Source organism: Ursus arctos, unplaced genomic scaffold, assembly GCF_023065955.2.
Source record: "Ursus arctos isolate Adak ecotype North America unplaced genomic scaffold, UrsArc2.0 scaffold_34, whole genome shotgun sequence".
NCBI lineage: Eukaryota > Metazoa > Chordata > Mammalia > Carnivora > Ursidae > Ursus > Ursus arctos.
This window is the reverse complement of record NW_026623030.1, coordinates 21351877-21367568: the sequence shown is the minus strand read 5'-3', so window position 1 is coordinate 21367568 and position 15692 is coordinate 21351877. Positions and strand designations below refer to the sequence as shown.

The 15692-nt window shown below is 50.8% G+C and overlaps 1 protein-coding gene across 2 annotated transcripts in view; it reads left to right on the top strand.

Annotated features, from left to right (window-relative positions):
• Nucleotides 1-11775, top strand: part of RPH3A (rabphilin 3A) — a 64776-nt gene extending 53001 nt beyond the window's left edge. For both annotated transcript variants that reach the window (XM_026514910.3, XM_044389885.2), the window contains 5 exons: nucleotides 3182-3238; nucleotides 3932-4086; nucleotides 7793-7874; nucleotides 10730-10826; nucleotides 11645-11775. In XM_026514910.3, the coding sequence (XP_026370695.2) occupies nucleotides 3182-3238; nucleotides 3932-4086; nucleotides 7793-7874; nucleotides 10730-10826; nucleotides 11645-11775 (522 nt within the window). The remainder of the gene's footprint in view (nucleotides 1-3181; nucleotides 3239-3931; nucleotides 4087-7792; nucleotides 7875-10729; nucleotides 10827-11644) is intronic.
• Nucleotides 11776-15692: the final 3917 nt, after the last annotated feature.

Genomic DNA, 15692 nt, shown 5'->3' with positions numbered 1-15692 from the left:
GGGAGGTGTCAGGTCAGAGCATGGGGGTGTCATCCCGCCTCTGCCTTCAACCAACCTTGTGCCGGCATCACTTCTGACAGCAGAGTCCTCCTTGGTGAAATTGGGAAGGGCAGTGCGCTGTGGGTTCAAAGCCCGGCTCTGCCACTTTGCCGTTCCCTGGCCTTGGCCAAGGGTCTGAACTCTCCTGAGCTTCGTTTTTCTTGTCTACAAAGTGGGCGTTCTAGCAGGACCTGTGCTAGAGGAGGGTGTATGAGACATAGAACAGAACCTGGTGTCTAATAAGCACTCGTAAATTAACTGTGGTTATCGTGGAAGATAATTCTGCCTGACCCACATGTCAGTCACGAATTCATAAAACGCCGTGCAGATCGACAGGAGGCCAGGTCTCGGGGTGCTGAAGAGCACGGGCTCTGGAGCCAGACTCCCTGGGTCTGAATCTCAGGCTCCGCCACTTATAGTCTGAGCCAAATTATTTAACCTCTCTAGGCCTTAGTTTTCTCATCTGCAAAATGGAATCATGTCGTAAGTACCAACTTCATAGGGTCTTCTAAGGATTGGTGTGAGAGCCCATATAAAGCGATGGGTCTGTTACCGTGAGGGGTGGTGCTCGCCTTTTGGGAAAGAACAGGAACCAAACCGAGGCTCTCCAGTTGGGCCAGGCCTCGGAATCAACTGGAGATTTTTATTTTTATTTTTATGTTTTAAAGTTTAGTGTATTTTAATAACAAAGTTACAGGAACAGCACAAGAGATCGACATCATTAAAAACAGGTATTTGCAGGCAGGGCAAGTCAGTTAGAAAAATATAGTGAACATCCATCCCTTCACTGGGATCCGCTGCCTGAGAAAAACGCCGCCAACACCAGTTAGCTGCCATCGATAAGAAATTCCCTCGTTTAAAAAAAAAAAACCCAGGGGCGCCTGGGTGGCACAGCGGTTGAGCGTCTGCCTTTGGCTCAGGGCGTGATCCCGGCGTTATGGGATCGAGCCCCACATCAGGCTCCTCCGCTATGAGCCTGCGTCTTTCTTTCCCACTCCCCCTGCTTGTGTTCCCTCTCTCGCTGGCTGTCTCTATCTCTGTCGAGTAAATAAATAATTTTTAAAAAATCTAAAAAAAAAAAAACCAAACACCCAAATGCTGGCATTGTCCAGAAAAAGCATAGCAGGTGTATTTATCGTGGTTATAGTCGACCCTGCTGGAGAGGGTCCACAGATCTTGACTTGCATTCGTGCCTTAGGTCCCCACATTTGTTAAAAGCTCACACACAGATGAAAACAGAAACACTGCCGATACCTGAGTCTGTCCCCTGTTTTTCCACTGGCAGTCATTACGCAGTAGCTTTTGACCCCAGGGAAGAGAAAATATCTAATGCTCAGAACTACCCATAACAGGAAGACACTGTTTTTTAAAGAATGAGATGGTTTCCGTCTTTGTGGAGTCTCAAGCACGTTTCTACGTGCGCGGCGTGCTCGCTGGGTGTCTTTGGGCTCAGTCGTTCCATGTTTGGCGTGGAGAACACACAGACTGGTGTCTTCAAAAAGACCCAGCAGGGAGGTCTCCCTGGCCTCCTGCAGTGCACACAGAGCTGCCCTGGGACGCGCAGATCTGTTTTGAAGTCCTGAGCAATCCCCCCCACCCCCCCAGCCGCTGGAAAGGAACTTTGTGCGTCAGAAGTTCAGTGGATTTCTGATCACATCTGATTTCACGGAGAAGCCACGGTGCCTGGCCTGTAACAATGAGGTTTCTTCAGCCCTTCGGTGGAGGGCACGATGGTGAGCGGTGCTATGAGGACAGTAGGAGCCAGAGACCTCCTTACTTCCCCTCCTCCACGGCTGGCGCTGGGGGAGCCAGAGGCCGTGCTGGCAGTAGCAAGCCGTGTGGTACCGTGAACAGTGGTGGCCACGACACAGTTCTCAACGGGAGATTTTTAAACCAGAGCTTTACAAAGTAAGAACTCCCTGGAGATCCTAACTTAGTGAGGGAGGGTGGGACCCAGCAATCTATTTTTAGAGATAATCCAATCCACCCCTTTTACATATGGGCCACCTTGGGCCCAGAGAGGGGAGTGAGCTGCCAAGGTCATACCACAAGTCAGTGGCTGTGCTCTCAGGCACCGGCCAGAGCCCAGCTCTCCAGCAGCCACCAGGGCACCTGCTCCGCCTGGGCAGCGGGCCAGCTCCTCACGGGGACGCCGTCACGGGCAGGAGGGGAAATCCTGCAACATCCTCCCACCAGATGGCCGGCCGGAGGATGGGATATCTGCGAGCCACACCACATTTGTATAGCACAGGCGAAAGAACAAGACACGACAAGGAAAATTGCAAGGAGCAATTTACACCAAATGCCAGGCTCCAAATAAATCGTTACAGACAATCCTAAGAGTGAGGCATTTCCTCTGGGCCTTTGCCTGTAACAGCTGGTTCTTCAGGCCCCTTCTTCCAGCCCTCACTCAGTGAGTCCAGTTGGTCAGGACGGTGGCCAGGCCCCCACCTGGGTTTCCAGCTCCTGAGTTTGCCCATCTTGCTGTGAGGGATGCAGCCAGCCCAGAGGCACAAAGGTGGCAGGACAGGCAGAGGCCAGGAGCAGCCACGGGACCCTACTGATCATCTTCTTTTGTTCTTTGCCCTTAACCATCCCACCACCAACTACCCCCATGTGCCCCACCGAGGGCAGGGGCCTCGTAAGTGCTTCCCCTCCCCTTTGGATCTCAGTTTTCCTCATCCCTAAAGTGGGGAGGTTGGACTTAGCCTGTGGTTTTCACATGGTGTTCCCCAAAGCACTAGAATCCCACAAAAGAACCTTAGGAGCCATGGGGGAAGAAGTACCTGGTGACTCAGACCCCAAGACCCCTATGCCACTTCTACCAGAGCAGATGAAATCTTACCTGTTTTGTGTATGGGGGCCTCTGCTACTTGTTGCTGTGTGACCTTGGACGAGTGGCTTAACCACTCTGGTTCTCAGTGTCCTCATCTGTAAATGGGTTAGTAATGTACCCTATATCATAGGCTGGTGTGCATTAACATGGCCTGTCCAATGGTTAACGTTATATACATTTTGTCTAAAAGGGGAAAAGCTGGAGGGCCACAGAAGCTTGGAGAGTTGGCTCTGGATGCTAATGGAAGGGTGAGGGTTTTCTGGTCTTTCGTAGACTCATCTTTCCCTTCTGTTTCCTTCCTCCAAGATGAAGCGTGCCGGGACCACTGGGTCAGCCCGAGGCATGGCCCTTTATGAGGAGGAGGTGAGCACTGAGTGGGTATTGAAGCCACAGTCGGGGTCTGCCATCTCTCTTTTCTCTCCCTCCTGGACCCTTCCTTATTCTTTCTCCTAAAACCACTTGCCTGTCAGTTTACCATGAGAGAGGTACGCTTGCCCGATGCATTAGAACATGAGACCGAGTGGATGTTCCTCCCACTTGGAGCCCCCACCTTGCAGGGGACCCACCCTCTCATACCCAGGACGCACCCTTGAGTTCCTGCCTTGTTGGCAGAAGCTCTGCTGGAAGTTCTGCAGGACCAGAGTGATGCCACCCTCCGTGGTGACAGGGCAGGCTGGCAGAGGCTTGGGTTGGGCTACACGTCTGTGCTCTTTGCCCAGGTCCTTCCTGGGACCCAGGGACTATGATTGTGGGAAGACTGGTTGAGCTCAGAGTGGAACCATGGTCCAGCCCCACCTGTGATCACGCAGGGCTCTGTCCTTGTCTAAGTCAGAGGAAAGCCCCCCCCACCCATGTGCCTTGGACTTTCACCAATGTTGCTATCACCTCTTGCTGGTCCCTGGAGACTGGGGGGTGTCTGCTGTCCGTGGTGCTGACCACACTGGGGCAGGCTAGCTCCTCCTGCTTTCCACAGGCTCCTCCCTAACGCTAGCCATCCGTCCTGCTGCCTGGCCGCCTCCTCTTCCTAGGCTCATATGCCTTCTTCTCCTACTACAGCAGGTAGAACGTATCGGTGACATAGAGGAACGTGGCAAGATCCTGGTGTCCCTCATGTACAGCACACAGCAGGGAGGCCTCATCGTGGGCATCATACGCTGCGTGCACCTGGCCGCCATGGACGCCAATGGCTACTCAGATCCATTCGTCAAGCTGTGAGTCACTGGGACTGTAAATGAACCCCAGAGGGGGTCCTAGATCCTTGCAAAGGGAGAACCCAGAGAGCTTCCCCAAGATCACTGAATATTGAGACCCAGAGAGGGAAATGAACCTGCCCAAGGTCACACAGTGAGACAATGTGCAGAACTGGCTAGAGTGTGAGTCTGGAGTATCACACAGTCAGACTAGTGTGTCACTTGTCCATATGAGGAGTTTTGGGGCTTTGTCGCCTCCGGTGGGAGAAAGGCAGTCAACAAGGTTTCAGTAACCCCATTTGCAGCCCCCTGGAATCAGCAACATGTCCCTCCAGCAGTCCAGAGCCCCACCGCCAAAGAAGCAATCCAGCTTTTCCCAGTGCAATCTGGATATGCTCAAAGAAAAGGCCTTAGACTTTGGGTTATTCCCAGAATCTCCACCATGGGGAGTCAGAGAGTCGTGTTATCTGTGTTAGTCCAGAGCCTCTGGAATGATGCCAAGATGGGATTCAACAGACCAGGGCTTCACTAGTAGAAATGCCTGAGTGAGGGAGACGGGAGGGCTGCTAGACCACCATGCAAGTCTGACTCATGTGAGCGGAGGGGAGAGACGGGCCAGTGGAAGCATCCTGGATGCAAGTTCAGAGTCCTCAAGGCCAAAACCAGCCATCAGACAAGCCCCGCGTCTCCTAGGAGCAGGAGTACCATAATATTCCTGCCACCTTCAGTCATCAGCCGGGAGCGGGGCCTTGGCACGAACATGGCTGGGTTTCCAAGGGCAGCAGCTGGGGCCTCGGTCAGTGATGCTGTAGCTGGAGGTCCGCCCAGCACATTCTCATGGCAACCACTGAATCACACATGGGGTTCCACTCCCATCTCTGCCACCTGCTAGCTGTGTAACTATAAGCAAGTTCTCCTAACCTCTCTGAGCCTCAGATTCTTCGTTGCTATGATGGAGACAGTAGCTCCATTTACGTCCAAGGATGGGCACAAGGCATAAGGCTCAAAGAAGGTATCAGATAGAAAGCAATTCAAAATGTGCCTAGCACAGTAGTATTTGGCTACTCTCGGTAGAATTCTGCATTGCCTTGTGGCAGCTAAATGTGTGTTTCTATGGATATGATTGAAAGCTTGGGCTCTGGATCCAGACCGCCTGGGTCTGAATCTTAGAGCCAATAGTCTTCAATATTCTCTAGCTGTATGACTTTGGCTAGTGCCTTCACATCTCTGGGCCTTGATGTCCTCATCTGTAAGATGGGAAGAGGAATACTGGTCATTAGGTTCTGCCCTCCAAGAAGCAGACTCCCAGGCTAAATGAGATGTGCAAGAGATTTATTGGGGAAAACACCTGTGAAGAAAAATTGAGAGGAAGTCAGAGGAGGACCATAGGGGAAGCAGGTGGGGAGGAGGAAGGGGCTGGGAGGACGGTTGGGCAGAAAGAGTCTCAGATTGCAGTACAGTTCTGAGGAAGTGTCAGCTCAGGTGATGGGGAATCCTTGAGCACAAAGGCGCCCATTGTAGGAGCCCTGCATCTCCCGGCAGTGGGGCTGCCTCCGGTCCCTGCTGGCCCAGGTGCCGGCTGGGAAGCCAGGGCCAGCGCAGCCACAGCGAAAACGTAGTGGTGAATTCAGAGCCCAGCACCTTGCCAGCCCATTTTGCCCCTGCAGTTGGAGATCTGAGAGAAGCATTGTCATGGGGTCTGGTACATAGTAAGTGCTCAATTAGCATCTGCCGTTACAGTTATGAGTCACTCCCCTGCTGTTCCTGCTCATGGCAAAGAGTGTTTACTGATGCTCCCTCCGGCCCTGGAGACATTCCCTCCCACTGACCCCCCTCATAATAGAAAGCAGTGCTCCCCTTAGGGTTGTGGCTAAAAAATCAGGCCAGGGTAGACTTTGCTTCGGATTTCCTTTGAATGAGGATTTAGTAAACAAAAGAACACATGAGTTGGGGATGAATTTGATTTCTAGGAGTAATTGGGTTTTGTTTTCTCATATGGTCCAATAAAGAAAATTAGCTCATGGGCTGCTGTCCAGCACTCTGTTACATCCCAGCCACAGGCAAACTGTTTTTCTTAAATAATTCTCCCTACCACCCCTTCTCCCATCCACCCAATCCCTGAGAAGGAGCGTTGCTGTGGTCACCCGCAAACAGCTGCCCAGGTAGCCATTGTGGAGAGGCTAACAGGAGGCCATGAATCAGTCTAAGATCGAGTAAAGATTTTTAAAATCAAAATTGCCCATTATCTTTGCTCAGCACTTCATACCGTCCAGTCCCCCCTTTGTTTCCCTTCTTTAAAATTGTCCTCAAGGGGCGTCTGGGTGGCTCAGTCGGTTAAGCATCTGCCTTTGGCTCAGGTCATGATCCCAGCATCCTGGGATCAAGTCCCACGTGGGGGGGTTCGTGTGGGGGTCCCTGCTTAGCGGGGAGCCTACTTCTCCCTCTCCCTCTGCTGCTCCCCCTGCTTATATGTACTCCCTCTCTCTTAAATAAATAAATAAATAAATAAATAAATAAATAAATAAATATTAAAATAGAATAAAATAAAATAATAAAATTGTCCTCAAGGGCAGTGGGAGGTACAGGCTTCCAGTCATGGAATGAGCGAGTCACAGGGATGAAGGCCCAGCAGAAGGAATATCGTCAGTGGCATTGCAGTAGTGTTGCATGGTGACAGATGGTGACTACCCTTGCGGTGAGCACAGCACTAGTATAGACTTGTCAAGTCACTGTGTTGTACACCTGAAACTAATGTAACATTGTGTGTCCACTATGAAGCTATGCTTCAATAAAAACTAATAAATTATCCCCAAAAGCAGTTCTGTAAGTAAGGAAGAAAAATGTTTGCCCTCTTTCCAGATTGGGAAACTGAGGCATGCCGAAGTTACACTTAGGTTCAAAGTTGCACAGCTAGTGACAGCTTCAATCAGAATCCAGATGTCCCAACTCTTAGGAGTTTTTGGCCCATTTAATTTATTTGCCCGGAAAATACTGATCGAGCACCTACTATGTGCCAGGCATTATGCTTACACTGGGGAAGAGCCATCTAGGCAGAGGAAATGGTATGTGCAAAGGCCCTGGGGTGGAAATGAGAATGAATGGGGAGTGGGGTGAAGAGCATAGCACAAGAGCAGGCTGGGCTGGAGCAAGGATCTGATCGTATATGGAGCCTTAAAAGCCATATCAAGGATTTTGAACTTTACCCTGAGGTCAGAGGGAAGGCACTGAGCAACTGAGTAGTTTTGAGGAGGATTGATTATAATCAGATTTGCATCTTCTCCTTTCTCTCTATACAGTCACTGCCTCCCCAGGACTTGGGGGCAGCCTAAGGGGTAATCGTGCAACTCTAGGCACCGCCATCCAGGCTTTCAATCTGATCCGTGGGGGTCAAGTACTAGCTAACAGCCAGACTCCAGAGGCAACCACTGGGTTGCGTCCCCAGCTGTGTGACCTGAGGCCCATGTCTCAACTTCCCTAGGTGCTCAATTTCCTTGCCTGTGAAAGGGGTGATTGTAGCTCTACCATCGGGGTGTGTTGAGAATGAAATATCCCCCAGGTGCTTAGCACAGTGCCCGGTAGCTGCTCTGATGCACGTCGGCCATATTAACGTTAAGTCACTTTCTGGTTTGTTCAGTTATTCTCCTGACTCGGGAAGGAGCCTTTGGGGTCAAGAGGCTGATCTTACTCATTAAACTTCCTCCACAATAGCATCTCTGTCTCCTCTCAGCTGGCTGAAACCGGACATGGGAAAGAAAGCCAAACACAAGACTCAAATAAAGAAGAAAACCTTGAATCCTGAGTTTAACGAGGTAAGGCTGCCCCATTGTTGTCACGCCGAGAGACGGCCTGTGTGTGAGAGAGGAACAAGCTCCCTACTAGAATGTTACAAAGCACACCAAAAAAGCTTTCTCCAGGGGCGCCTGGGTGGCGTCGTCAGTTGAGCGTCCGACTCTTGGTGTCAGCTCAGGTCATGATCTCGCTGTTGTGGGATCGAGCCCCGAGTTGGCTTCCTGCTCAGTGCAGCGTCTGCTTCAGATTCTTTCTCCCTCTCCCTCTCTGCTCCACCCCTCCCCGCTTATGCCCTCTCTCTCTAAAATGAATAAAATATTTTTTTAAAAAAGCTTTCTCTCATAGGTCCACTTGAATTATCTAAAGGATAGGTAATGAGTTCCTTGTCACCAGGGGGAATCAAGCCTAAGACAAAAGCCTATTGATTAGAAATGTCATAGGAAGAAGCTGCATTTGGAGACAGATTGAATGAAATCATCTCTGACGTCTTAATAGTTTGTGGTCCTGAAATCTGAGGAAATAAATTGGGGTAGTGATGCCTTTTACCATCCACCCAGTTGGCACTACCCTCTCTCTCTCCCTCACTCCCCATGTCCATCCTGGGCATCAAGTCCTGCTAAGGCCACTATCTACATACCCATTGAATGTGCCCCTTCCTGTTGTCTCACTGTCACTTGTCAGGCACTTCATATCTGGACCCTTGCAGTAGACTCCTGACTCCCTTCCTTGTGTTCGGGCCATCCTCACATAAGCGTGAGCTTTCTAAAGAACGAATCTGAATTTTTCATCCCCATTGCTTAACCCAGCAGGGCCTCCTTAACTTCTTGGTGTGCCAGTCAAGCCCATTCAAACTCACGTCCCACCCTGCCCATCTCATACTCCCGTCCTCAAGTCGCACTGACTTCACGCGGGTCCTTGGTACTTCCTTAGCCTTTGTGCTTGCTGCTCCCTTGTCCTGGGTTTCCATCTCTCTCTCTTCCTCTCTGGCAGACTCCTAGTCATCCTTCAGAAGTCGGTGTGTTATAACCCCTGCAGGCTTTACATGTTCCTGCATCTCGTGCTATCCCCCTGGATTTCAGTTATTTGTTGACAAGTTGTCAGATACGAGGGGTCCAGAAATATCTGTTGAATGTAATGATCGGATGTCAGATCAGAGTCAGCTAGCGTTGGCTTTTACCAAATGTTGGAAAGGGGGCCAAGAAACTACAGTACAGTGTGCTTTGTGTTGTTTTGCTTTTGAAATGCATGTGCCCACATGAGCGTGCATGGAGAATGTTCTTGGTACACAGAGCTCAGAGCATCACTGGCCAGTAGTTCAGGGCGTCCTGTTCCCAGGGCCCTCTTTCAGCTGGACCCCTAATGTCCCAACTCTGACTCCTGAATTTTGAGTAAGGAGCCAACGACTGCTGTCCTGCCCTACCCTCTCCTGAAGTCTGAACAAGTCACTGAAGAAGAAATCCAAATAGCCAATAAGCCTCATTAGCAATAGAGAAGGTATGAAACAAGGCCAGACACCAGATCTCATCACAAACTGGCACAAAAATATTGTAAAATGTTGGTACCCGGTGTTGGTGAGCCTGTGGGGAAATGTACACACCATGGGTAAGAGAACAAACCGGTCCAACTTCCTAAGGGATGTTCGTCAAACCGCTCCAAAAGCCTTAACATTTTAATATTTAAATGTCATTTATTTGAGGAACAGGTAATACAGTCACATATCTGAAAATTCCAAAAGTACCAAAGGGTATCCAGTCAAAATCCTCCTCCTTCCCCAGCCTCTATCACCTACTTCTCTTCTTCTGAAGCAACTGTATTATCCACTTCCAGGATTTATAAATATACGAGACAAATAGGTATGTAGCCGGCTTTCTTACTGGTCACAAATGGCATCATGATGTACGTCCACTGCTCTCTATCTTACGACTTTTCAAACTCAGAGATTCATGTCTCAAATTAATCCTAAATTAATTATCGTGGATTTACACAATGAGTGAGTTGCATCATGCCTTTTTAGCATATCACTAATGGTGGCGGAAAGTTGGAAACAACCTAAATACTCAACTGTTGAGATTAGGTTAAGGGACAGCCACACAAGCATTAAATGAAACCAGAAAGATACTTGCTAACACGCTAAGTTGGTTTTTTACCATATGTTATAAAATGGGAAAGGAAGGCTGTCACGATGCAGTATACTCATGTTATACCTTATATAATATTCGGGTGTTTCATATAATATTCCAATCAGTATTCATATCAACTTCTGAAAACATACGTTAATGTGGTCGCACATGGGGAATGTTGACAGTGGCTCTTTGGGGTAGCTAGATGACAGGCTTGGGGGATTGGGTTTTATTTGACTTTGTTTTAGCTTCCTCGTTTGTTTTAACGATGAACATGAATGAATTTTGTAGTTAGGCCGAAAAGTTAGGTAAAAAGTCAGATTGTCTGGAAACCTAAGCACCTCTCTTTCATGTCAGCCTCAGAGCCCTCGACTACCCTTAATCTCTAAATGATAGAGAGAGGAAAACCCACTTCAGAAGCTACCAGAATGGAAGGACTGAATTCACGGCCATTTGCCTTCAAGGGAACCTGACCAGGAGCAGCTCTCTTAGAAAAACCCCATCAGCCTTCCCAATTTTAGAGAGTCATTGAAATGTGAATTACAGGACTTGAGAGACTTTGTTATACAGAGTGTTTGTTGAAAGGGGATTGTCAGGCCCAGGCGAAAGGCTCCAGCAGGAGGGCCCCCTTGCTCCCAGATGCCCGGTTCAAGGGCCTCCCCTTGGTCCCTGAATCCCTAGGGCTCAGCCTCTTAGCTTCTAATGCTGAAGGCTCAGGACCCTCCCCCTCACCTGTCTTTCTCTGCTGCATCCAGGAGTTTTTCTATGACATCAAACATAGCGACCTGGCGAAGAAGTCCCTGGACATCTCGGTCTGGGACTATGACATCGGCAAGTCCAACGATTACATCGGTGAGTGCTCCTAACTCCCAGAAAAAAGCTCATCCTCCCAGGAGAGAAGAGCCTTAAGGATCCAGGCTTCTCTTGGAGGGTTCAGGGCACTCCTTGTCTTTTGGTGGCCGCATCGTCCAAAAGCCACATCAGGACCCACGGTACTGATCTGGGTCCAATTTGGGGATGCTTTTATAGGCAAGGGCTGACAAAGCTGGGTGGTTGGGTCATGACTGGTTATTTGCTGAACAGATCACCTCCAGTGGATAATCAAATCACAGAGGACAGTGGGGTCTGTGGCTTCAGAAAATAGGGTGCAAAGGAAGTCTCCTTAATCAATTTGCGAGTCCTGGAGGAGGGTTCTAATTTTTCCCAGCTCCCCTTCAAATGACGAGGACGAACAGTCATTAAAGATGGAGCAGGGAGGGCACGCCAGGCGAGGGACACAGCCCAAGCAAAGGTGTGGAGGCAGGACAGCACAGGGTGGCCAAGCTGACCCTTTGGAAATAGACGGTGGGTACCCAGAAGTAGTGGGGGACAAGTTTCAGTGAGTGGGGTGGTGACTTACAGAAGGTCTTAGAAAATGAGAGCGTGAAGCTACAACTTGATGCTCTAATAGGGAGCCGTGGCAGGTTCTCGAGCAGCTAGTGTGCAGGCAGAGAAGGCCAGTAGTAATGACATCGTAACAACAGCCCTCCATAGAGAAGGATCCCAGGGTGAGGGAGGGGTCACTGCTTGGTGGCAGTTTTTCCCAACTAGACATTTGGGTCCAGAGTGAGAGTCCCATGCGTCCCCTCCACTCTGACCGCCTGCCTCTGACTCCCCATCTTGCCCTCCAGGAGGCTGCCAGCTGGGGATCTCGGCCAAGGGAGAACGCTTAAAACACTGGTACGAGTGTCTGAAAAACAAGGACAAGAAGATTGAGCGCTGGCACCAGCTACAGAACGAGAACCATGTGTCGAGCGATTAGGATGGGCCCCCAGGTCTCCGGCTCCATGCCCCACCCCGTGCCAGGTCACCCGCCAGCCTGACCCAGCTGCCCTTCGCACTCTGGTCTCTCTTCTCTCTGCCTCCCCCACCCTCTCCCTCCCTGTGCCTGCCTTTGAGGTGCCCCCTGACCTTGGGCACTGCTGCCAAAGACCTTTCTCCTCCGTCTGCGATGCTGTGGTGCGGGCCCTGACTGCAGCCCCTCTCTGGTCCCTCTAGGGTAGAGCAGGAGGGAGAGGGATGCGGAGATTTTTACAAGGAGGCTTTAGTTTAACAGCCTCTCTGGGTAAACTGCAAAGGTTCTTCATCATTTAGGACTGTTTTTAGACCCTCCAGGCCTTGAACACACACACACACACACACACACACACACACACACACACAATTTGCGTTTCCTGTGTCGTGTCTGCATATACCCTCAGCTGTCAGCAGACCGGAACAAGGCTGTGAGGACCAGCACTGGGGAGGAAATAGAGCATCCAGGCCCCCACTGCCCCTCCACACCATACCCCCCAATTGCCCGGAAAAGAGACCACCGTGTTTAAACTCCCCGGTGACTAGGAACGCACCCTCCTGGCCCCAAATGCATCCAGACGTGGACACGCAGAACACACAAAGGGGCTTAGTAGCCCCCTCTTTCAGGATGCCATCTAGTTGCTTCCTAATAAAACCCAACACCCTTTCTCTAGCGCCCCCATCTCCCGCCCTTCCCTCCCCTTCTCCCTAACCCTACACCCCATCAGACTCTCTTTCTGAGCTCCTCACACTTCTCCCTCCCTGTCCATCTCTCTCCCCTTCTCCTTTCCCTCTAAGAGGGTAAAATAGCAACAGCAAAAAATACCTTAACCCAGCCTCACCCCCTCCCCCGCTTGACCAGCAAACTCAAACTGGCCCCACCCTGAAGTTCCGGTTAGGACCGTGCTTCTCAACACCGTCCACATCTCCTGGTGGCAGAGCCAGGTGTCCCCCAGCTGGGCCAGCTGCTGGCGCTGCCCCGGGGCACGACGGCCTCTCGCCAGCTGTGTAGACCGAGTAGAGGGCTTCCTCAGCCCCTGGGCTCCCCAAGGAGGTGCAAAAGGCATTTAGAAACCAGAGCTCTGGGGTTGGGGGGGGGCTCTCCAAAGCCCCCAGCCTTCCCCCTCCCTCTGCTCTTAGTTAAGTGAACGCACCGCTCCGTCCCGGCCGTCTTCGACTCTCTGCTTCTCTGCTCTCTGGAGTCCTGTCTCTCACTCACGATCGCCTTGAATCTCTCTGTCTGTGGCTCTGCCCCAATCTCTCTATCTCTTGCACCCTCTTCACCAAATCATCGAGAGAATAAAATACCATCACGAATCTGTAGCTTCAGAGAGTGACAGATCCTGACGCCAAAGGCCATGGTTCCATCACGAATCATTCAGTCTTTCTTCCTAAAAAATTAAAAAATAATAATAAAGAGGAGGAAAAGGTGATGAGAATGTACGTTACAAATATGAGGCTGGGGTCAGGTCATTGTCACTGCCCCACGAGAAAGGCTTGTTTTTTCCCGGTTTCCATTGTCCTCCCCCTCGAAAATCACCTCCCTCTGTCTGACAGCCTGGCGTCCATAGACGTCGTCAGATGGACACTCAAGCTCTCACTTTCTCCAAACCTTTTAACTTGTCCCAATCAATGCCTCCACCTCAGCTCCCTGCGCAATTCATCGGAAGACTCTGATTTCTTGCCTTCAATAACCTTCTAAACATCAAGCTCTTCTCTTTCCCCAAGATGGCCGATGACTTCCTGGCCGCCATCTTGCCCCCTGACCCTGTCCCTCCGCCAGTCCCCGTGGCGCCCACTCTCAGCCCACCTGCTCCCCACTGTTTGCCCCTAGGAGAGAGCATGCTGGCTGCATTGCTCAAGCCTGACGCTGGTATTGGCGCTGGAATCAGCATGCAGCGAGCTCACGGTGTCCCCGGTCTGGGCACACGCTGTCCCTGACAAATGTAACCACCTCCCTGCCTAGAGCACACGCCCTCCAGTGCATGCAGAACCGCCCCCTGCCTTTCTTTGTGATGATGTAGCCAAAAATAAAGTAGGACTATCCAGGAAAAACTGGGGGCCTGGGTTTTTCCTTTCTGGTTTTTGGAAGTGCTTCCTCCCCCTCAGGATACGCGATGCGGTTCGGAGAGTCCGTGCTAATGAGCATCTGCTCCGTCCCGGCCCTTGGGGATGCGGCAGTGGGCAAGGCAGATGTGGTCTCTGGCCATGCTGGCCGAATCCACACCCTGTTAGAAGAACGCTTTTTGCTGGTGCCCACCTATCCTCTTCTCCCTTCTATCCCAACCTTGGGGAAGAGTCCCGGGTGCTGTGGAATTTGACAATGTCAAGGCTCAAAGAGACCACAGAGTTGAGCCAGGGCCTAGTTCAATCAACTCATTTATCTCATAGAGGAATAACCCAAAGCCCAGGGAAGGGAATGACGCGGCCAACGGCTCCCAGCAGCAATGCCAGGAAAGGAGCTGTTTCACTGGACTCCTGGTGCAATGTCCTTAACACGCTGATTAATAATATCATAGATCATCAAGGCCCCCTTTATGATCTAGCACCTTCTATCCTGCAAGGAGTCTTCACAGGTGGCCCTCAACAGTCCCGAACGTGAGCCGAGGAGGGAACTAACTTCCCAGGGGGATTCTTAATCCCGCCATGATCTATCCCAAAAATGTTTAAGCAATTTATCAGGAATGTTGGTTACTACCCAGAAGGAACCATCAGTTCCGTCCACCAGATGCCCAAGGTAGAGACAAGATCTTTTTTTTATCCCCAAAAGGGTGGTTCTTAGTCTTGGGGAAGAAATAGGCATATTAGAGTCACCTGGGGAGATTTTCTTTTCAAACTACCCGTGCTCTCCCTGCCACCCCCGCCCCCGGACTCTGTACCCTAGGGACAAGGTGTATATTTGAACATATTTCCTGGTTGATGCCTTGTGCTTCCCACCTCCCTCATGACTTTGCCAACTGCCCTAAAGTCCATCTGTGTTTCCTACAGTTTAGCCAGCTGCCAGCAGGTGGAAAGAGGTACCAGTTAGAGCCATGCAGCCCCCTCCAGCAGCGGCAGGAGACACTGGTGGCCCTGTGCTCGGGGCAGACATCACTAATCTCTCCCTGCACTCATACCAGACATCACTAATCAATATGGCATCTTCCCCACAGAGCCTGCTAGCAGCCTCCGGATCCTTCTCAACACAGCATTCTAGGCAGGCACCCCCAGTCAGTCGTGGGCAGTTGAAAAGAAAGCTAATTTCCATCTCTAAAATGGTTGATCTCCCTCCCCAGGCATGTGGCCATGCCAAAGAAGCCAAGATGAATATACATGAGGAGAGTTTTCATAAATATGGGTACGCCTGACTTGGCTAGTGATCTTTTTCTCCCTCACTGAAATAAAGCACCAGGCAAGTGGCAATATGGTGTGGTCGAAAGCACCTGACAATAAAAAAGCACTCCAGTTTTGTGATCAGTTCAGCGTTCAAATCCTGACCGGCACTTTCTAGATACTCAACCTCACTTCTCTGAGACTCAGTTTCCTCATCTGGAAAATGAGAACAACAAGAAATAGTTCCAAGAGATGAGACCAACTTGCCAAGGTCTGGTATCCCACGAGGGCTGTTGAAGGTGGGCCCAGGAAAGGGGGAGGCCAAGGGGCCGGGGGTGCCTGGTGAAGTCAGTGCCATCTAGGTAGGTGGCCAAGTGGATTAAAATGCTTGGTGGTCTGGAATCTACTGGGCCGGCCCCTCCTCCGCTGAAACGGGTTTGCCAAGGGCGTTGGCCTAACAAGGTTAAATAGTACATTTGAGCACCTCGGAAACAAGTCACCATGCACGCACGGCGCAGTTTATAGCTAGCTTGGCCCTGGCCCAAACTTGCTCTGTGACCAAGTCGCTTTGTC